The sequence below is a fragment of the Varroa jacobsoni genome, unplaced genomic scaffold (genome assembly GCF_002532875.2).
Source record: "Varroa jacobsoni isolate VJ856 unplaced genomic scaffold, vjacob_1.0 scaffold_1192, whole genome shotgun sequence".
In the NCBI taxonomy this organism is placed as follows: Eukaryota; Metazoa; Arthropoda; class Arachnida; order Mesostigmata; family Varroidae; genus Varroa; species Varroa jacobsoni.
This window is the reverse complement of record NW_019214094.1, coordinates 41,975-65,425: the sequence shown is the minus strand read 5'-3', so window position 1 is coordinate 65,425 and position 23,451 is coordinate 41,975. Positions and strand designations below refer to the sequence as shown.

Genomic DNA, 23,451 nt, shown 5'->3' with positions numbered 1-23,451 from the left:
AAGTAATGTGATTCAGGGATAGGGTATGCGTTCATAGACCAACAACGTAATTTTTTTAATATAAAGGTCTATAGTTAATTCAGAAAAATCATATGATAAGCGCAGGCTGCATTTGCAACCAATGACTAGTACTTGAAGTATGAAGTATTTGAAGTTCATTCTTATGTATACAGTGAAATGTCCAGTGTCCTTTAAAGCAAATAGTAGCTATTCGCGTTAAAAGTTATATGTCAATACATGAACAGGGTGGCTGTTATCCTTCAGCTGCATTACGACGAAGAGCAACACAGTTAGCTAGGAAATAGTTTTTACCGTATTCGTACCTCAAATACGCAGTTTTCTTATCAGGTCAAGCCCACACAAAAACATAGAGCCGTTGTTAAGATTGTAAATACATATCCATCAATCAGGCCAATATTTCACCACTTTATCTTCTGGTCCTGTAGTCACGGGAGTAGTTTTGATAAAATAATTTCATTTTATACATGGAAATCCATTTTTGACAATGCTCAAGCTTTCATAAAAATAATGACAAGGGGAGTATCACATTTTAATTTACGCTGCAATTTCTTATATTATTATAGTTATATTAGAGAAATATTTTCACCTTTTTAGCAAACGAGAAACAGCAGGCTTGCTTTGATATGATTTTATAGGTAAAATCATAAACGTCCCATGACGTTGGTTAGATACCTTTAGAGAAATCAGCATATAAAGTTACTAGAATAAACATCTTAAAATGAATTAAGTTACAAATAATTTATTTCTCTCTTTACGATTATAGTGTGAAGGTGCCTGCAATGCGTTCTGCTTCTTGATATTTTAACACAGAAGTTTTTTGAAAATTTAGCGACTTCTTCCCAAAAGGAACTAGTTCAGGCTTGGTAGAACTGTTGTAGTTATTAAACCTAAAAAAAACCGAGTATCATCGACGATAAATTTTGGTAGAAAAAAGTTATTAAAACTGGAAATAGAATCAATAATTATAAACAATTACAATATTAATGATGAATCATTGTTATTAGGACAGGAGTGGACAGCATTATCTTTGTGCTTAAAATGTATTTGATGCAAACTGCGGCATCTTGAGAAACTTGGGTCGCCGGCTTCATAAACATATGGCATAGGATACTAAAGCTGAAGTTGACAACATATTGAAGTTGCGCCAATAAAACAATCAAGTTGACAGTAAGCGCTGTGTCATTCTGCTTGTTAATGAGTAAGTTCTTTACCATAGGATATGTGTTTTAGTCTGTTTTGTATTTTAGATAGATAAGGAGTACAATGGTATGATGCTGGTCGAGTTTATACACATAAAATAGAATCTACGTTCGTGTTAATCGATCTTAACAAACAACAGACGTTTCGTCAGCGACGTACTACTCTAGTTGTAGTCCTAAAGAACTGCGGTCCGTCATGGCACATTTGCTTACACAGCCCCATCAGAAGAGAGTTTCATAGGTAAAATTGAAATTAAAACTTATGTAGATGATCAGTAAATGTCTCTTGGCTCCGTTTATCAGGCCTCTCTTAAAAAACCCTCAGATAAGCTTTTTAATCACAAGACAATACTTGATTTTCATGGGAGTTGACAAACCTCATCAGCCTCTGCGGGGTTGAGTTCGTCGTCGTCATGAGGCCTACCCTCCTTCGAGGCTCCTGCAGCATCGATTAGTGATTCTTGTTGGATAATATGGCTTGCAAAAACATTGCAGGCCACCAAGGCGCCGCCGCTTTCTTCCAGCTGGCTCAGAACCCTGCCGCCGTCCGAGAGCGATACCGCGCGAAGGGCGATGGTTGGGGAGACCTGCGCCAGCGTTGCATATGCTTCTCGCTCTACAGAAGCGTCTACAAACGACGACGACGACAACAAGAACAGCAATCATTGAGACCGGCAGACTTGGTGGATGGTAGGCATCTAACTTAGAAAATAGTTGAACGGGTCATAATTTTATTTTAATAGCAACTTGAATCGACTCACCTAGCGTATACGATGAACGAACATTTGTGAGCAGCAATAAAAACTTACCTGTGTGAAGTTCAGGGTTTGAACCCGACTGGTTTGTGGCGTGAATACAGTTTTGAGACCCGCCACTATGTGACCTTTGTCGTTGGCTGCCGGTGCCGCCCGTGGGTACGTTAAGGCGATTTAGCGAGGAGGCGTGCTGCCGGTGCAGACTAACCGATCGTACGCCCACCTGCGTCCAAAATGCATTATATAGTATTATGATTATTGACATTTACAACCTATGCTGTACAATTTCTAATAAAATGAATGGTATTCACTTACATCTTTATTTCAGTTACTAGTAGATTATCAATACATGTTCAGATTGTAGTTCTTGTTGTATAACTATTGGCTTCGCTAATTAAACTGGCTTTGTCCTTACAATAATATGCAATCTATCATACCAAAATAAGCAAAGTGAGATGATATCAACTACTAGTCTTCTGCTCACCTTAGCAGACGCTTGGAGTGATCGACTGTTGTTGGCTTTTGAGCGGAACGAGTCGCCCCGGTTGATCACCCCCTTCGACGTCACTGCAAAGTTGCGAAGACGCTGTACCTCGCCGCCTCCCGCCCCTGCTGCTGCTGCTGCCGCCGCCGCCGCCGCCGCTTCTATTCCCAACCCGCTTCCATCGTAACCGTCGCCACCTGAATTAAAAATATTCCAATCTATTTTAACCATCCAGCGTCAATCAATGTCGACGAAAAGCTCGTATACTAGAAGAGCATAAATGGCTAAATCAGCTTTTATACGCTTGGTCAGTTTTTGTGAAAGTAATCCGATCCTTAGAAACTCGAATAGCTTATGACTAACAACGGGAAACTCTTTGATTATATATATTTTAATTTTAAATCCATATTCGGAATGATCGCATAAGATGAAGCTTTCAAAATCCATTGTAATCAGATGTAGGGAAAACATGATTGACAAGATATCCTCTTATTCCCAAGATACGTCAGGTTGTCTGCGGGAAACAATTTAAGACCCGAGTAATGTGTGTACTATGCATCACGTACGTTATGGGAGACCTTAATGTATCTATACCTTGTTAATGTACAGCGTCCATGTTGCTGGAACTCTATCTTACGGACGTTTGTTCCGAATGATTTATACACACAGCTGTACAAATACCTTGGTACTATTTTACTGGTGTGGAGCACGAGCAAATTTCAATATGAAAAGTTGTCTATCTATGAAATATTAGAACGGATATCAATACGCAAACTATGCAAAAAAAACCCAAATAAATACGCTTAGATAAGCACAAAATGGATCGTTTCCTCAATACGGTTCTGACAAATACCCCGAGTGGTGGAAGTGCCCAAGCAAAAACTACCGTTGTTGGCACACGGTAGTTAACCGTCTGTTTGCCTATTACACGGTCCGCGGCGTTCGGTATTAATCTGTAATATTTTTTTTTGTCAAATCGTGTGTTATTTCTGTATGAATAACCCAATAAACGGCGAATCGTAGCTTATTTATAAACTGCGTTTATGAACGTTTCAGACGTCCAAATCTGTATGCACCATAAACGCTGTTCGCCGAGGATGCGTTCCATGCCGCGTGGCCGAGATGTCCAGAGGTAGCAGGTTCGATCCCGCTCGAGTCCCACTCTCCTACGCAGCCTGCACTCCCGCGCTCGCCCGGTATAGACGCGATTCGCTGGCGGAACCTGAAATCAAGTCACGTAAGGCACTGTATTTATACTTCGGCTGGCCATTAGCATTATTACAAGTAGACCGCCCCTTAATATTTACTTTTTCAGTACCGACCAACCTATGCTGTGACTGTTGGCAGAGTCTGGCCATATTGGAACGTGAAACAAGATTGAAATATCCAATAGGTCACTGTTGTAGAAAATGTTTGATTAATATGCTCCATAAAGTAACACAATAAAACGGATAGAACTTATATGGACTCTACGATGCGAGAATGGGCTTCGTTTCATTACTGAACAAAAAAGGCCAGCTTCCATTCAATTCTGATTAAACATGTAAAACGCAAAGCGCCATCTAAAGTTTACCGCGTTATAGTTATAGTGTACTTGCTAGCTAGGTCGTCTCTAATATGAGAGACTTGCCAGGCGTACTGGTAAAGACAATGATACATGCACCATTTTGGTAGAAATCTAACGTTGAGTGCTTGTTAGCCAAAATAGGTGGATGGCACAATCAATGGTCGTAGCCAACCCTGCGCACTCCAGCCGTTATAACTGATGCTAAAAATACCATCAACAAGCTCGAATAAACCTTTCATCTGCGGTGATAGCGGGCTAGATATTTTTGTTTTAATTTTTCTATAGAGAGTTCGAGTGTGCATGCCGAGTAACGATTAAGAAACTATTTTTTTACCTGCAGGTCCTGTTAGTGAAGTTGATCGATATACCTGCCATCGGGTACCTCAAAAACGTACACGAATTTCGCCTAGTCCATTGTTAGGCACAACTGAATTGCGCTATAGTGAGATAATGTTCAATGCTACCGGTAATTTACGATGGACTACGATGAATTAGCGGCATAAGCCAAACAATGACGGCTATATTTCCCAGTTTCACTGGAACAGTAAAGACCTCTAGTCGTTGAGGAACTTGATGGAATGGAATGGCGGTACTCGTCTATAACGACTACAGTGATCGGGAAAAGACAATGTCAGATTAGGATTTTTTTGCGTAGTAAAAAATCACGAAACTAAGAATACAGTCTAGTCCAAAAAATACTGCACTACCTGCAAAAAGAGGCACTGAAAACAAAACCTTTATAGTACAATAGCTGCTATCTTCTATAGATTGTGTTATCGTCTTATAGTGACATTGTACTAGTGGTTCTATACTTATAGGACCTCTAAGTTGTGCGCCTGTTCTCACTTCGGCTATCCGTTTTTACTGTATTTTAAATGCTCAATTATTATTTAGTTCACGTAAACGTAACTTTTTCGATGCGTCAACGCGATGTAATGATATCTTAAGTTAAACGGAACAAACACTATCGAAAATTATCTGAGACTACGACTTGTGAGTAGATAAAATCGAGGACTGACTTAGGGGGAGGCATCAGCCATCTCTCCTCTATGGGGTCTAGCACTTGCCTATTTCTCTTATAGTGAACCGCATCGAACACCCATTTTTCATTCGTAGTTTGTAAAGCCTCCATTAATCTAGCCCACGAAAATGATGGCTCTTTTTCAGATGGGGTCTGGGGTTAGACGTATTTTTCAAAGCCAACCATTTCGTCCTCTGCTCCACATGACCTCTAGTCACGCATAACAATTCTATGTAGATCATTGTCACTGTATCTTGCTCAATGCCAGACGAAATATCGAAAGTCAACTAAAAGCCATGTTGTCCTATTCTCTTCTCAACGTTCTAATTTTTGAGCAAGTCTCATTGAATCAGAATAGCTGCTTATAGGCGCATGAACGCAGACTATCTTCTTGATCAATTCATGGCCTTCTTTTAGATCACTTTCCGTCAAAAGCATTTCGAAACGGTCCGTCTCAGCGAAACGAGATGCGTCTCCCGCTTTCAAGATACCGTCTAAAGCTAACAATCCATGCTCGGAAAACTTTTCAGTTAAAGCCTTCCTCGCATAGAGTGCGTACATTACAGAAATACGTTGGATAAATCCTGTTGACCAAATGACAAAATTACAGTCAGCCTAGGAATACATAGGAAAAAACACGCAGAAGGAAAGATCTGAAAATCGAAAACATTGTTTTTACCAACCTGAGATATCCATGTCAAACGTCCCAAAACTCGATGATGTAGGACAAAGTTAGCAAAACGAACTATTTTTCCAGTAAACCCACAAGGTATCAATATATAATCTTACCCCCTAAAAATTTATTTTTTTACGAAGTAATTTCGTAAATTCTACTTAGTGAAACAAAGTTGCCTCGAATGCATGCAGAAGAATGTCTACTTCTTTTTTTTTTTCAATATCAGTTTCAACTTGTGGTGGTACACGAATAACGAAGATTTTGGCTTGAAAATAAAAACATTTTATCATTTTTCATTATGACTATAGACATTGGAATATCTGCGTAAAGTTAAAATTCTGCCAAATATTAAGACCGCAATACGTACTTGAATAAACAGTAAGTTGAAACACTGAATTATATTTTAATCCTTGTCCTCTTTATTGTCTCTTTAGTGTTTATTTACTTCTACATCGCTATTCGAATGTGCTCTCCTTCCTATGCAAGTTCATGGCAGCTTGGTTATACACTGAATGTCGTTTAGACCCCAAAGATGGAAGTTCCAGACAGATAAAAAAAAACAAGTACATTTTCGTCTTTTGCCGAGCTTGAACAGCTGCCGAAGCACTTCGGGATACTTGTTCCGTGTACGGCAAAGATTGTACAAGGTTTAGGAGTGGCCTAGAATTAGGCTTACGCGTTTCGCTTTAGTTAATCATCTGTGTTCAATAGGGAACCATGGAAATTACCGAGCAATCGCAAATCTCTCCACAAGTGTATTACGTAGGACGAAGAGTAGTAATTCTATTTCGATACAAGCAGGAAAAAGGATGGGTAGCTTTGACACATACGCTCAATGTTAGGCCAGATTTCGATCTTAAGACGATCATGATTTGCGTTCGGAGGGGTAACGACACGTGACCTGAGCGGTAACATAAACGGCAGTCTACGATTACCGACGGATACTTTCAATCTCTTAGGTTTAGTTAAAAATTGGACCTTGTGTTCGCCATTGAATTGAATGAACAGCATAAAGGCTTCTCATTTCTTTTCTGCAACTCGTCTGGCATCGAGTAACCCGCAACCACAATAACAGACCTTTCACAAAGCTACTACAAGTGATGAAGATTGATTTTTCCGCGTCGATATAAAACAGCAATCGATGAGGTAGTTCCAAAAAATAGCAGATCTTTATTTCAAAAAGGTTATGATTTACCTTTAGTGGAACTAGAAGCGGCTGGCGAACGAAGCTATCGAATAGAAATTATCTACATGAAAAAAAAAAAGTTTTGTCTCTGCAAGGTCACCCTTCTCTACAAAAATACCAAGTTAGGCGTGGCAAAATAGGATAGCCGTCTTGTAAAAGTTTAAATGGGAGGTTTCCTTACACACACCATATACTTCGGACTTTTGCTCCGACGCATTATCAGTTATTCTGGTCGTTAGAAAATGAAATTCGTAATGGCACATTTCATAATGAAGAAAATTTTTAAAAATGATTAGTCGAGTTCGTCAACGGCTACCTTTTTGTTAGGCAAAAAAAAAAAAAAAAAAAACTGAAGTTACTCATGTCTAATATCAGTCGTCCACTACGACACTTTTTCCATATCGGAAGATATCGGGTATTCCCGAAACTATTTTCACGACCTGGTCTGCCAGGTGTTGTTCAAGCTATGATATTGTACGTACCTATTAGAACACAAACTTCGAAAGTTTTTTAATAATCCCGCCTAAGTTGATTATTAACTACCGCGTTATTCCGGAGAAGCAAATATCGTTATATGAGGACAAATAAAAGGTCTTCTCTACGATACCCATTGATCAATCTAAATTTGTTTGCAAAAAAGCAAAAATTCCATTGGAAACTGGAAATACCCGATAGCTTCGGAAGCATCCGTTACTCTATTTTCATCTTATACAAGCGTGTTACAACAATCAATTGTCCGACGACTATTATAACGTTTGTCGTCGGTCAGTATCTTAAGCACCTGCTAGGACATCATCAGGTAACTGAGAAATCGATATCTGTTATCAGGTAAGATACCTGGTTGCTAATATCTCATAGTTTTCCACAGCCCAAGCTTCTTCTAGGATTTTGCCAGCAGTTTTGACCAATGAATGAACCACCAAATGAAAAAGCAGATTGAAGCTTTACAGATACTGTTAACTTACCGACTACGAGTGAAGTTCTTAAGTAAGCTGAAAAACCAGGTATACTGAGCTCCAAACCTTCGTTATTTGACTTATTACTATTAGTTAATTTTCATTTACTAGACAAAATAATGAAACATATTTTATAGGTGTATACTCTCGCTTCCGCAATCGAGGCAGTACTTCTTCGACAATCATATACTGCTTCTTCTATTTGGTTTTGTTTGAAAACTTGTTCTTTACCAAGCTCTCCTCCCCTCTAGGGGAATTATCCCCAATTACGAGATATTCTATTTGTAGCAACGTGATAAATCAACAAACTGGCAGTACTTCCAATAGATTTTCTTATATACATATAGAAATGCATTTATCTATATGCATAATTAATATCTAAACTACTGTGTTGTGAACCTAGCATGATAATGCCTAAGCTTATGTTGATATAAGCACTACACCGAAAGAAATGTAACGTGTACTACTGAACTGTGCGATATAGTATTCAGGTTTGTTTTGATTAGGTTGAAGAACAGTCTCCGTACCGCCTTACGTAGTTCTAGTACAAATGTCCGTTTAATAACACTATCATATAGTCGCTACCATATTGTTACACTATATGCAATGTATGTGTGATAATCCGTAATAATACGTTTTTGGTACCTGGTGCTGTTTTCAAGTGTCTGGGGTCTCTTCGCAGTCCGAACAGACTGTGAACGACCCACAGAACGGTGATGCTGTAGTTGCTGATTGCCGACAATGTTGTTGTGAAGCGACGCGGTATGGCTAGCGCTTAAACGGTGCTGATTGTGGTGATGACCTAACGGACTGAGACTCTGCGGGGAGTTGGCGTGACTATGAGCCGGAGATGGAGACTTATGCTGATTGTTTAACGTCGGATCGAGCAGCTGAAGGAGGCTACCTGAAGAAGTGTTCAGAGTGAGCGAACTCGCGTTTCCCATTGGGGTTCGATAAGATAGGACCGGAGAGGAAATACATGCCTGCAATGTGGAAAGCAAAGCCGGCAAAAAGTAGATAACAGACAGCACTGACATAGAAATCGTTACGTGATACTTGGTCACACATGTATTCTATCTAACTTGTAGAAATAATTATGATAAGACACTAGGATTACATTTATTTCATGTACAGTCGTGCAAATACGCCGTTACATCTTTGTTCTAATAAAGTGTTCAGATACATAGAGAACCTACCATGTCTAGAGAATAGATCAATACAGATATATCTAGTTCTGTGGACATATCACAACTATATATTATTTAAAGCTAAATAAGTGTTTTAGAATATTTAATAGCAGTGGAGATAGTCATGGGCCTAGACGTATGAATTCAAGAGCACGCGAACAACAAGACCCGTCTGAAGTAAGGCCTAACGACTTAAGTATCGAATGTATCGAAGTTTATAAATAGTGGTTAGAGACATTCGACATGCGCATGATGTAAAGAGTGAGCTGCAAAGGAGAAGTTTCATCCTCTCATATGCAATATAGGAACGGATGCAGACCGTTTTATAGGATTCATGCTGTTAATCCCTATCTTTACTATAATATGTAATATATTAGGAGAGAAATCGGTGGACTTTGAAATTGAACTACGTGTCGTTAGTAGACGAAATTTAGTTAGTAAATACCCTAGTCTTCCAACAATTTCAAATTTCACCTTCAAGGTCCTTTCTCTGAAGGGCCAAGGCGTTCCAACGGTGTATAATAGTAGATTTATTGCCAACAAATCTCAGCTTTCAAATAGTACTAACGTTGATAGCTGAGACTTTAAAGCCATCTAGCCAGAAAAGCAGCCAATACTTTGTCGACGAAATAATATATCGAAGGGGAGTGTTTTAGATCAGGCTATGTTAATTCTAACATGAATGCTAGTTCTGGCCAGTAACATCTCTCTTTACGTCACAGACAAGCTAAATATATGTATGAATATATATGAAATTTCCCGTCATTTTGTTAGCCTTTTGAATTATTGCAATTTTTAAACAAGTGGTCATTTTAATCATAGTAACGTGCTTTACATTATACGACTGTCACCGATCTTCGCGGCAGCTGATATATTCCGCGAGGAAACACTTCGTCTATAAAAGCGATCAATCCCTTGGCCTATTTGCGGATTTTGGCCTATGTTCTGATGTGCTTGCCTCCCTGACTATGCTGCATTAATCAAGTTTTGTAATAAACAGATGAAGCAATGCTTGAGCAGAATACCAAGTAAGGCGGAGTTTCTTATTAGAAATCTGTTATCGCTCGATGGGTTATTGAAGTTGTGTGTAGCATTGTTAAGCAGCAGTATCACGTCGGTCGTTGCCTGACCATGTAACTTTTCTGCCAACGTGTTGGCTCAGGAGAATAACCTGATCGGGGTAAAGTCTTTCTCCTACAACTATTTTGTGGCTTTTGGTAGCTCATAATGCCACTCATCCCACAATGTGTAGAATGCAATCTTGAACCGTAAACTGCTGTAAGGTATCAATCTTTCATCGTCGATATAGAAGTGTATCGCTTCTGTGTAGTGTATAGAAAGGACTTTTTTTCTGACCTACAAGTGATGCAAAAAAGCATGTTGCAATTTTCGTTCACTTTATAAAAGCACATAGTGCATAGAGACTATTGACAACCGTCGTGTGAGTCACTCCCACCTCTGCAGAAGGTTCCTGAGTCGATTGTGTCGTGTTTTGCTTAGCTTGTGTTTGCAAGATCGTCAGCGCTCGTTTCTTGCGACGGTCTAGAGTGTGGTTTGTCTTGAATTGAACTCTTCAATTCTAAAGCGACTGAGCTAGAACTGGCACGTGGCAACGTTTCCTGTACGTTCGCCGTAGACTTTGTAAATAATTGTTTCTCCTTCCAGCACACAAGTGGTGAAGAAGACGATATCAGATAGTCCCATAACAAATCACCACTTCTAATGATAACAGGTCAATAAAGACAGGGCATACGCCCAGTGGTCGAAACAACGGCTATAGGGAATTTTATCTAAATACGAACAGCTAAACTGGCGCCATCTGTCGGCTCCAGCGAGAACTTTCTCACCAACCTTATATATATATAGCTACTGTATATACGCTAGGCGAATCCATCTTGTTTGTTGATTAATTATTCCTAGATTCGTAAGCTACAGTGTTCATATGTACGTTGCAATTTCTGGAAAAAAGTCGGTAACGATATATCGATATGCAAGCTTTATATTGGCTGACTGATCTTCCTGGTATTGCTGGTGGAGTTGCTGCACGAGAATGGGGAGGTGTGTGAAGAGGCCGTTGTTCTCTGCTTTTGTTGTTGTTGGCTGTTATTAATGTTGAGCGACAATTGACTGCAGCTCCTTTTCTGGTGTTTGCGTTATTATTATTGTTATTGTTTATGTTGTTAATGTTGAGGAGGAGGCCGTTACGCTGGCGTATCGTAGCCTAAAGTTCAAGCCGAAAACGCCGCTATAAAATCGCTTCGGAATACGACAAATTAAACATGTATGTACATACACCTAAATGACATGCGTTCAGCTCTAAGTTTGAAACTGGCTGATACGAGAATAGATACAGGTATAGATATTAGGTTAAAGGGTATGCGTCAAAAAGAGAAAGCCTGGATAGAGACAAAATATGATTACCCGCACCTCACATGCTTCAATTAAGGCTCAGAATAATAGTAATAACAGTAATCACGGTCATATACGAGGGGCGCGTCGATGCAAATTAACGATTTTAAAATAATAATAAGCATATGGATCTACGTTTGAACTATATATATATATATATATTACATTGATAGCTGACTGCAAAGGTTAATCAAAACTCTATTGTTACATTTGGTCTTATCCAGAAAGACAACCCACTGAGTGCAACCTGACTTAACGTTTACGTACTACCAAGCACACACGTAACAAAATCATCAAGCGTACAAAATATCAAGCAAAAAAATATATGCCAGACATTTTGATGAAATATCAGCTTGGAGATTGACTTGACATGCCCCGACAGAATTGGTCCATTTAGGTACTTAACTGTTAGATGGGTTTTCAATGACGCTTTCAGCAGTCTACAGGATAAACGCAACTAAATATGGCTATAACAGTGAGCTAAAGAATGCGCACGTAGTCCTAATCATATGCACAGTGGACTTCAGGTTTTATATAGTAGGCAAATCCCTTCGCTGGCGGACCAAAAAAGCACTTGAATAATTTACAATAAATATACGTTTTCAGGTGAATAATTACACTGATCGAGATATTTGAAAATCAGTCGCATTACGCTGGCTTGTCTGTGATCGATGACAAGTCCATAAGTTACTGTGAATAAGAACTTAAAGTTCACCGATGGCTTTTGACGCTGAAGATCGGAAGCCCTAGATTGTAAGAGACACTGAATCCATCCTTGTACTTGCGTATTATTCATATCTAGTATTTTTTTTCATCATATAGACAATCAATCGAATTGTTCGGTTGCTTCATCTCGTACCTGTGGACTATTACCGCGTTTTCCCGTATTTTGTTGTTGCTGTTGTTGTTGATTGCTGCTTGCCATTTGTTGTTGGCGAAACGAACCCCTGGACGCAGAGCGACGATGTCGCCGTGTGGAAGGACCCTTGTGGAGGCCTCCAGGAGATGCAGGACAGCCTGTTCCTGAGGTACCCCACAAGTCGGCCCCTTTTCTACTCCAACCATCGCCCTGCCAATAGAATATTTTATATAGGTTACTGGTACTATAACTATGTAAGTACTTATGTCAATCAAAATATGAGCTTGAACGGAAGGTTTATATTGTTTTAGCCACTTTAATTTATTGTAACTTTCGAGCAAGTGGACACATCTTAGACAAAATGGCCTCCTTTACTTCCAACGACTTTCGCCAATTTTTATGGCAGTTGACGTAACCTGCAGATTCAAAAGCTTCGTCATTGAAGGCGACCCATTTGCGGACCTCGGCCACTGTTTTGAAATATTTGTCTTCCCGGCTATGCGTTATTGACCGAAACAAATAATACTCGAATGGGGCAATGCCCGGGTTATGCGACGAATGGGATAGGGTTTCCATTGGATGTACGCATCACTGGATCATCAGAGCAATGTGCAATGTGGTACCGTCATGCAACAATACTAATTTGTCTGACCGTTTCCCAATCCAAGGTTTTTATCTGCCAGTTTCGTGACTTAGACGAATACCCGTATCCCATAACTCTTTCATGGAGTTTAAGTAATTCATAGTACAACACTCCCTTCCCAATACAGTGCATAGAGAGGTGCATTTTTTGATCAAGGGTACTCTTTCGTAGCTTCTAAGGGTCTGCCCGGGGTTTACAGACTCTGGTATGTATTCAAGGGTATAGTAAGAGTTCTATTTTTCATTGTCGGTAACGGTCTTGTGTATTTATTGTGGAAGCGACAAAAGCCATGTTCTTTTGTTTCATTTTTTGTGTTTTTCGATCTTTCCTGATTCATGTAAACGGCTGGGTCACTTTTGTGTGTGAAGAGAGTTTTCGGACCATCTGCGTTGCATCTTGCTTAAGGGGTGCACCTCCTTGCCGTTCGCTACGCGGCCATTCGGAACATGGTTTGTCGTTCAAGTTGACATCTTTAGTTCTGAAGAGATTATATTACGAGCGGCAAGCGGTTACGCTTACTGCGTATATGTTTCGACTTCGCAAACCGTTATTTTTTCAGCACAAAAATAGTGAGGAGTGCAGCTTTTCGAGCTTAATGACTGAACGTATAAAATCGCTATTTGTGACAACAACAGCTCGATGGGGCCAGGAAACACGCTCAATAGTCTAAAAAATCATCTTGGAAAATTCCAGTTAGATACCATGAGCCGACCTGATGCTGGCGCCATCTGTTGGCTCTAGCGGACGCTTAAACTTACATTTTCATTCGGTCAAAGTGACCTCAGAAGAAATGCGTAGTTTTAGTCCGGGTGTTTCACTATCATATCCTTTTCCATCTGATGTGTGTTTGTACAGAAAGCAGAAGCTGTAAGATATCACGTTTGTGTATTTCCCTCGAGCGATTTTTTTCGAATTTTAGTCGAACTTTAGTAATAGAAGGTCGAATTTTAAAACGGTAAACAAATACATGACAGTTTATATTTAGATTACAAGAAAGTGGCAATGGTAGTTTGGCAAGAATGGCAAGTTTTCCCTATGTTTGTTTCTCATATGCTAGTTCAAGGTGTCACCTTGTTCTTCGAAAATCATCTAAGCACATATACGTTAGGCTGATATATATATACAGATGCAGTGTAATATTACATCGCCGATGTTTTGACTGGACTAAAATGTTGAGATTCATCGATATTAAAGGTTATTCAGTTTTAGCCTATATTTTTACAGGGGTAATCGATTCCTAAAAAAAAACGAGTCGTACGCAATCTGTCTCCTATCATTTGTAAAATCACGTTCTCCCTTCTGCCGTTTGGCCGTCACCAACGTATATCTCAAAACTCGAAGTACACCCTTTTTAAATAAATATAATCGACAAAGACCGAAGGAGTAAGGACGAACAATGATAAAACATTGATGAGTGTCGAATTGTTCTATCGACGGAAGCGCGGTCTATAGTAATGCAGTCATATGATGGTCTTGGCTCCACGCAAACTGATATTCAACCCATTGATTTTTGAGAGTTGTTCTCATTGAGGTACTCCGGTCCGTTATTGTGACGTGCTCGTGACATGGCAGTGTTTCGTTCTCGGAACGAACGGTAGCCTTGATGCCGGCCTCGAATTAAAGCTAACCTTGGTATACCTGTCAGCTTTCAAGCTAGCCTTAGTCGCTAAGTTAGGCATAGCGTTGACAAACACCATTTCTGCCTGACTGACCGTTTTGTCAGGTAGATTTAGACGCGAGATAAAAATCGAGATTTCACTAAATGATCGATTTTTTATACAAGTGGAAGGTGCAGAGTCATTGGGTAGTAGTTGCCCAACGACGACAATGATAAGACATGGAAACCTATAAATTATAACAACGAAGTTTACTTTATGTCAATGATCGCTACAACTGAGTGGGCTCTAACCGTAGATCCAGGTGTCGACTATAGCAGACGACAGGATCCTTGTAAATAGGGAGATAATCAAGGATTAGATTAAGGGTCATTAATTAACTTATCAATTTCTTTTACCTGAGCGTGACATTACTATCGGAATGACTGACCGCTAGAATGCGCCGCTGGTATCTGTATAAAGCGTAAATTAATTATGAGACCAAAGTTTAAATATTGCATGATACTGCCTGTATAAGGTTGCCAAGGATACATAATTCGGTTTTAATATTTTCACACACTTCTACTGACAATGGTCGAATTTCTCAATGCTATCTAAAAAAAAAAACGTAGAAACGTCTGTAGGATTTAATACGAAGTATGGTGATAATTGGATTATTATAATAAAAAACTAACTAGTACACATAAACACAATTCTAAGTGCACAATGTAAACTATTTGCGCTAATTTGAATTATCAGTTTTAATGGTACGCAGTGACTGCCGTTGATTTTCCTAATCCTTCTCTGTGTAGGGCTACAACGGTCCGTAATGCAAACCGCATAAATTCAAAACACAGCGACGATCTATTTTTTAGGGAGCGTATAAAGTAGACAGTAGGGTGCCGGGTATCAACATTCCGGATCATGGCTTTGGTTAACGATCTGTATTTTATAGCCCTGATTATAACATCATTTTTTAGCTTTAGTATAATAAACTTTATCAGCGGTTTTTGAATAGGATTAGCATGAGAGTTTCACTATGCAGACACAAATTAAAAAGCCAATGCGTAGCAAGGTAATAATGAAAGATAAAAGAAACACTACCCGCACTTGTTTAACACTAGTGCTTGGAATACAACCGCTAAACGGAAAAATGCATTGCACTGAGTCTGTTACTTTACGAAGCGTGTGCAGATTTCGAGGTAAACAGAGTGGTAGCATTGGACATTACCGCTAGTTTCAGCTATTCGTAAAATATGGTAATCATAAACAAATAAAAAGTGCGAAATAGATAATAGGAGCAGCTATAATGACTCAAAGGCATGCACTTACATTGTACCTAGAAGCTGTGGGATCAAAGCTCCGTCTCGTCTGTCATCCAATTGACAACATTTATATTACATGTAGAAGCAACGTCTCGATAATTAGTTTTTCTAGATCCCGCTACCTTGAGTAGATTCAACAAGTGGTAATATCAATTCCTCGAAATGAAGTTTCGCTAGGAACTGTGAGATGTTTCTTTGCTCTCTCAGTGACTCTTTACAGAAGCCGTTTAAGGAACGACCTCTCGTTTGAGACCAACCTCGCGATTGTCAGTCGAAGGACAACTCCAACTCTAGAGCCGTACTCTCATCTAGTGATTAAGGTTATGCTCCATTACAAAATAATGCTAGATAATGACATGGATTGAGAAAATACAAGCTGTGCATGCAAGTGAAAACGACATGTTACGGATAGGACAATCAGGTCGAGGTAGCTAGACAGACCTTGCTATGGTCAATTAAATACTAGGGAATTAAGTGATCCAGGTTATGCGAACCTACGAAGGAATTTTTAGCTGTCGAAGCTTTCTCTAATCCAAATATGAACTTCGATTACAATCAGTATGATTAGCAGAAATACATACGAACACCCTCCAAGTCTGGTGGTATGTGTGAAAACTCGGAAGTTGGGCAATATTCCGCACGCTGCCTGGCACAAATCTCTCACACGCTAGAGGCTCTTCCAAGGGGAGTTCCCTTCCAAAGTCGCCATCTGGGGAGCTGAAGCCAAGGGTCGATTTTCAAATGAGAAACGAAGTTTACAGATCTGAACTATAGGGGTAAGTGTCAGAACAAAAAGCGTTCAGAATTATTCTTATCACAAAATGGCCCTAGCCATGCTACAGAAAAAACGTTATATATATGCTTGTTGTCGCAAGATTGTCATTGCCATTGATTTTTATGCAGTAAATGTTGCGGTAAAAGACGGCAGAATCTCAGGTGAGGCTTTTCTCTGCGACTTCTTAGAAGTAGCACTTCACTGACATCAGCCTTTTTCGCAAATAATGAGCTGGCGAACCTTGAGGAACATGTAGCTCACACTTGGCCGTTGTTTCGCTCAACGAAGCTAATTCACTCGGTGATATCGGGCACTTCCCTTCTGATACGTAGTAACGGATAACGAACATTCATTTGGTCAACGCCGGAGCTCACGAAATGTGTCTGGCCCATCGATGCCATCCTTATGGCGCGTGAAATCCACAGGATAATAGACGGACCTTTCATGTTCGACCTTTCTGACCAGCCTCAAACCAAACGTTTTCCGCCTTCCTTATAATAGTAACAATGATTTATAATGGCAGATAACTTTTGTATGTTTGTACATGAGTCGAACGACTGTTATGTGAGCTGCCATGCTCCAGCATTTACTGGAAAAAAGTAGATGAACATCGAAACCCGTAGCAATAATCAGGCCGAAGTTGTCCTACTGTATTTATACACTGAATCAAATTTTGATCATCGCCACGGTTATTGCTGTTGGCAAATTGACGACAAAGTACTCTTCGTGAAGAAAAAATATTGTTCCAATGGAACGTGAGAAAATCTCTTCGCACATATTTTAACGTGTAAACCGCAACGTCGAATTCATCTGTTTTTATTCATATTTATTAACAGGAAAGAAGGCAACAAATGGAGTAATACACGACAAATAATGGTAATATCCCAACCCAGCTAGTTGCAACCCAGTTTTTGATTCGACTTTGATAAATGGTATATTGGAAGTACCAAATGCTTCCTTAGAAGTTAGTTGGCTAATATACCTTAATTTAAGGTTCATAATTGTCTAACATTGTGTACGCCCCTTTACGATCGACCTTGAGCCGTTTTACGACTACCGGCAACTCTATCAGGGAGATCCTTGTTTTGCATAGTCATAATTAGGGTTAATCGAAACGGCTGGCCAAAGGACCTATTCCCCGTACAAAACTTCGATTCTGCGGGTACTCGGATGAAATGTGACAACCTCAGAGACAAGTAAAGACAATGAATGCTGTCCTATTAGTATGCGTAGATGCCATCAAAACTAAAACAACGCTATAAAAGATCGCTGCATATTTTCTCAAAATAGACCCGTTCGGAAGGCATGTCCAGTTTGGTAGTGTACCATGATCTGCTGCGCTATGGAATGGGTCAGTCGCTCAACGTTAAGGTGAAAACGTGCGCAGGGGAATGGTAGATTCATTTACGAGGTCCTTTTTCGTGCTCTGGATATCATTCTTGGTAAATAACATCAGAAGGTCCGGAACGAACACTGAGCATACATATCAAACTGTGGGCGCTACTGTTGTAAAAAATTGTGCCGAGCATCGCGGAAAGACAGCGCGCACGTTTCCATGAGTTAGGAACGGTTCTATTTTCTAGCAACGCTACACGTTAGCCAGCGAGTCCATCTAACCTAGGAACTGCTGACAATGCGGCTTGCTTCATTGGTATTATTATCGCACACATAAACGTGTAAATCTATTTTTATAGAATAAGAAGGATTGAATTTTGGTGGGCATGATAACATCGTCGACCCTTGAGCTATCGCTCGTAGCTTTTTTGTTTTCTCATAAAAGAGCCGGCCATACACGACACGGTGCCCTTGCTTTTGTCCATAAACCTATTAGCGTAGACTGCTAAGTCACGAGTCTATTTTTCATTATAACATTATGTTGCCTTCGATAGCTCTAGAACCTATATTCAGAGCTCAATAGAAGCATAGTTTCGTCAAGCAAAGTTGAGAGAAATGCTGAGTGGCTACGACCTCGCTAATAAATTTTTATTAATATCCTGCTTTGAAACCAATTTTTCTTTGCAGCCCCGCACGGTCAGAGATTTTCTAAATCACGAAGTAGTTTCTATTCCGTAAATAAAACATTTAATCTTATTAACTCTTTTGAAAAGGAAAAGCTATCTTAACATTAATAGTGTTATTAAGTAGCTATATGATGATTTGAAAGGTTATTTAAACCAAATAATCGATAATGATATTAAAATTAAATGATGGTAAGTGATATTTAGATCTAACAATCACCGTTTGGCGCACAGGGCAAGCTCAAAGCGCCGCATTACCTTTGTCCTGGTGGCAAAGTTATTGGCCTTGACACGGCATTTGCTTTATCCTGGTCACAGTACTCATAAAATCGCGGATCTACTTTTCAACTCGCAACAAGATGACCGTTTCACAATCTATTTATCTATTTGTCGTTGTTGATTCCGCTGCGTCTCATCGGTTTGGTAAGTTAAAACATTTAGTACAAGTTATTCTAAGCCTAACTTTTTTTGCTGAAATTATTCTCTCCCATTGTAACATGAGTACCCAACCATTAGTACACCTACTTCAATTAGAATTACCTCAAAGAAGGTGTTCCAGTGATAGTAGTTTGTCCCATAAACTCAATTAAGATTCAAAAAACGAATGGGGTTAGGGTTTTTATTTTTAGGTTAGTTTTATAAAAGATCACTATGCCAATTACCAGTCTCTGACGTAAACTATTCACCTGCTGCATGACTCGCATACGATCCATTTCGGTGAGAGTTGTGTAGTCTATGCTGTATCGTTGCCCGCGCCCGGAGCTGATTCCGCCCCCCACGACATTTTCGCCAGGCACTTGCTCCATCATGGTTCCGGCGCCCCCGCCTGAAAACACAAAAAGTGGTCGCATAGAACAAAAGTTATTTGTTATTTGCTTCACGCTAGCGGTGTCTACTTCTACGATGGTAATTGCTTATTTACTTATTAAATATATTTTTCAAAGAAAGCTTGAAAAATCCATGGCGTCTATTATTGTGAGTGTTGCACGCCCGGTAAGTGGGCGACCTATAAGCGAACTTGATGACATTCATTATAAACAAGATTCGTGGGATTAAAGGACACGTAGGTTCAAGCTGGCTGGAACTGTAGCCCCTTGAAAAAATATATATATGAGCTCGGTCAGTATGGAGCGTGACAAAGAGAACTTTCCGAACTGTTTGTGTGAGCTTATTTCTTTCATCTTCAATCAAAGTATGCACTGTTCCTACCTATGGCTTTTTGTCATTCATATGGTAACTTATTTATCCCGGTGCTGTAAAAGGTTTAAATACGCGAATGCACAAAGCTCCGAAAGCCTATTTCGAGATCACGTTAAGATTTAAATAATATTCTCATTGAGAATTTGTCGATAATTGTCTTCAAGCCCGGTATCTTTATCACCGTGATTTCTGCCGTGTGAGGTCGAACATCGACGGGGAAATGATTCATTTCCATTTACAAATTCCTACTGTTGAAAGGGTGGTTTTTCATCACTTTAGCCAATTGTCGGCCGTATAGTTAGCCATAATTGACGAACCAAAACTTATGGAACTGTACGTGCATTTATTAACACCAAACAAAAAAAAAACACATAGCAGCTATATAGCTTTTGTTTTAGGGTGATGTCACGCGAGGTTAGTTACATCCGTTTAGTGACACGTGAATGTCTGCGGTAATCATTCATTTTGACCACAAGTCATAATTCGGTGCAAGAGCGGGTCACTTTTGTAGCGTGACAGCAAAAAAATGCAAGCGTCTTTAGGTCTTTGTTCGTAATCTTCGCTCCAATCATATGGAATCTATTTACCTAATTTTTTTCAATCTTAATAATATGATCCAGATATACAGGTATGATATGCTCAATCTACACCCGCGCACTCTCAGATGGGTCGGCTTCAATTCCAGCTCTCACGCTTCCGTTATTTACATTCGAAGAGGGTCTTGCGTAAGGCTAATTTAGTAATCTAAAGTTTCTTTCCGAAATTTCGTCCGTGTGACGATACCTGAATGAGTGATCTTCGATTTCAAAATTGTAAGTGTATTTTCAGCATAATGAAAACTTCTGATACTCTATAATCATCAGATAATGCCATCTAGCAACAGGAAGAAGCACTCGGGAAATACACGTATGCTGCTCAAATGCAGCAGCACCGATAGCGATGGCCCGATATTACGGTCAAAAAGGAAAATAAGGAGCTCCTAGTTGATGCTCTGTCAGTTTCCGATAAAAATCCGCCCCATATATATATATATATATATATATATATATATATAAGTATATGCCTAATTAACATGTTGTTTGTCATGAACCGCGGTATCGATCGAAAGACCGCCCACCATTAAGAATGACATTCTTGCTTTTTCTCAAAATAGCAGTCATTAATGGTTCTTATGACAAGGCTAGACCTGTCTTTTCGCCCTATTTAGCCAGTAGATTCTTGTTTAATAGATAACGAGGCTGTAGCTAAGGGATTGTTCCTATATATACGTTTTTCGCATTTATTCCCAGTTCCTTTTTACCTCTCACCTGCACTAGTGAGTTTCGTTAAAGTATCATGCTTACCGGCTGATCTTCTGTGACGAACTTCTGTTTGTAGCTTTGTTAACAACAAATTTGTTAAAAACAATACGCTTCCCTCGAAGTTCTTCTCATGTGTATACACACAGCTGTTGTTTAATGGTCTGCGAGTAGTCGTTTATCTTTTGAGATACCTTCTAGTGTCTCGTGGAGCTGAACGTACGATCGCAAAATTTGACAAAGAGGGAAAGAATATTCAAAGTGAGGCTTAAATCGAGTAGCAAATAGCTGAGAAGGTGGCAAGAGGTAACGGAAAAAACGACGATACCGGTACACGAGAAGCCGTACAATAAGAGGCCGGCAATGATACGTTTCTAGAAATCCTACTTCGCAGGTGAGTCACATGGAGAAAGAACGCCCAGTGTCGAATACGAATTTAATTCGAGGCGAGCACTGAACGGAAACATAGAAAAAAGCCTTACACTTTAAAAGCAACAACTGCAATCAAGTATAGAGCTAGAAACGATCAGTACGAGCGACCTGAACGATTCAATTGCAGAAGAGGATCGGAATTAAACAATTTCAGGTCCAGCATTGAACTTTAGGACTGATCAAGGGGTGTCGTCGTGCGGTCCACGTCTAATATTTATGATTGATAGTCATAAAGGAGGAGCAGACTTACCAAATAAACAAAGATTACTAACCGATTGGCTGCTATCTATAGAAACAAACAACATCACCCCTACTTTTGGTCGTAAAGTAAAAAAAAAAAATAATTCACTATTTATTCTTGGGTCGGTATAAAAATATACGTACGGTTGCACAATTCGTACAAAAGATGATGTGACAAAAGGCCACCACCAAGGCCAACCAAAGACGGCTGTTAAACATCAAAAGGGCTTGTTTGTGAAAAAGGTTATGATGGATTACCAACATGTTTACAGAGAGGATAAAGCAAAGTAAGCGAAAGAACACTTAAGGCTAAATGTGACGCTGTTGATATTCGTTAGAATTAGAGTGTAAGGAGAAAAACACATCTATAAGCAAGGCACAAACACGCATGTAGGACTCCAGATATGGACAGCAAATCTTTAATTGATCAATTTTACTTTGTTGTAAATTAGAGAAGAAGTGTTAACTGATACAGTCAAGCCATGGACAAAAACCTTTGCTGGAAGCCCTTCCATCGTAATACGGTTGTGAAACATCGATGGAAAAAAGCCGACCCTGTAGGGGAAAAAGGTCAACCCTTATATGGTACGTTGTTATCTGCATGAACAATGATTAATATTGTTGAAACCATAACGTAGCTCTAAACGTATAGGCAGGCGCTAATGCTTAATCACCGTCAAAACAAAAAAAAAAAAGCTTTACGGCGAAAATACATAATTGTACGACGTCCGATTTATAATCCTTTGCACGCATGTCGCTCCAAGCCAGACTTTTCGACGAGACTTTTTACTCAGTGAAACCTTATTTTGTTGTATTATGATACAAAGCTCGTATAGATTAGATATGTAGTAGTAGATATATAGTATTAAATATAAGATAGTAAGGACTAGCGCACTATGGTAAATTTACTTTTTCATGGGACCCGCTAGCGTCTATCGATGCAAACGGTCGTACCAAGCCTGCCTTAATAAACATCCTCCATATGATATGTGTTGTAGTCTATTTAGATCCTTTCTACAGAAATACATCCATGTTCTTGAACAACAGCGCGTAAAAAGTCCGTCGTAAGCACGCCAGTGATCTTAAAAGATTACAGAGTCTAGTAAACCTTTATGGTTCAGTTCCGGTTAAGTACCCTGGCGATGTAGGAAAACGTACACCTTCTCAAGCTATTAGGAAGAGCGAAAAGGCTTCCATAAATTAGGTGAGCAACAATTTTACCAGGTTCAACTTAATGATCTGACATGTTCTCAATAAAAGATTTCAAAGCGGGCTTCCCCTAAAAGCTCGAACACGCCTATTAACATAATAGGCCCATTCGCTGCAGCCGTCGCTTGACGGCTGCAGCGGCATTATCCATAGATATGGAAATAATACATACACAATTACATGTAACAAAAGAGCTACCGATAGATATCGGTTTGATCAAAATCAGACGAAACAGAAGTATGCACTTAAGCTTCGTGTTTCGCTAGATGTTTTGTTGTTCTTTTTTTTTTTTTTTATTTAAGCGATCCTTTAGAAGGTCCATTCAGCAGAAATTTCCTTATTTACGAATAAAGGGGTCGGATCAGTTAATGACTTCTGATATATATATATATATAT

The 23,451-nt window shown here is 39.5% G+C and overlaps 1 protein-coding gene and 1 long non-coding RNA gene across 4 annotated transcripts in view; one reads left to right on the top strand and one right to left on the bottom strand.

The window, feature by feature from the left end:
• The window catches only part of LOC111267471 (uncharacterized), a 71,331-nt gene that overhangs the window by 6,933 nt on the left and 40,947 nt on the right, over positions 1-23,451 (bottom strand). For all 3 annotated transcript variants that reach the window (XM_022845743.2, XM_022845742.2, XM_086971337.1), the window contains exons 4-10: positions 19,363-19,502; positions 12,321-12,530; positions 8,511-8,848; positions 3,536-3,681; positions 2,460-2,656; positions 2,030-2,198; positions 1,598-1,848 (exon numbers count right to left, since the gene is read on the bottom strand). In XM_022845743.2, the coding sequence (XP_022701478.1) occupies positions 1,598-1,848; positions 2,030-2,198; positions 2,460-2,656; positions 3,536-3,681; positions 8,511-8,848; positions 12,321-12,530; positions 19,363-19,502 (1,451 nt within the window). The remainder of the gene's footprint in view (positions 1-1,597; positions 1,849-2,029; positions 2,199-2,459; positions 2,657-3,535; positions 3,682-8,510; positions 8,849-12,320; positions 12,531-19,362; positions 19,503-23,451) is intronic.
• LOC111267474 (uncharacterized) overlaps positions 19,030-23,451 on the top strand; it is an 18,671-nt gene continuing 14,249 nt past the window's right edge. Inside the window, exon 1 of the long non-coding RNA XR_002684640.2 lies at positions 19,030-19,099. This is a non-coding gene — a long non-coding RNA (uncharacterized LOC111267474). The remainder of the gene's footprint in view (positions 19,100-23,451) is intronic.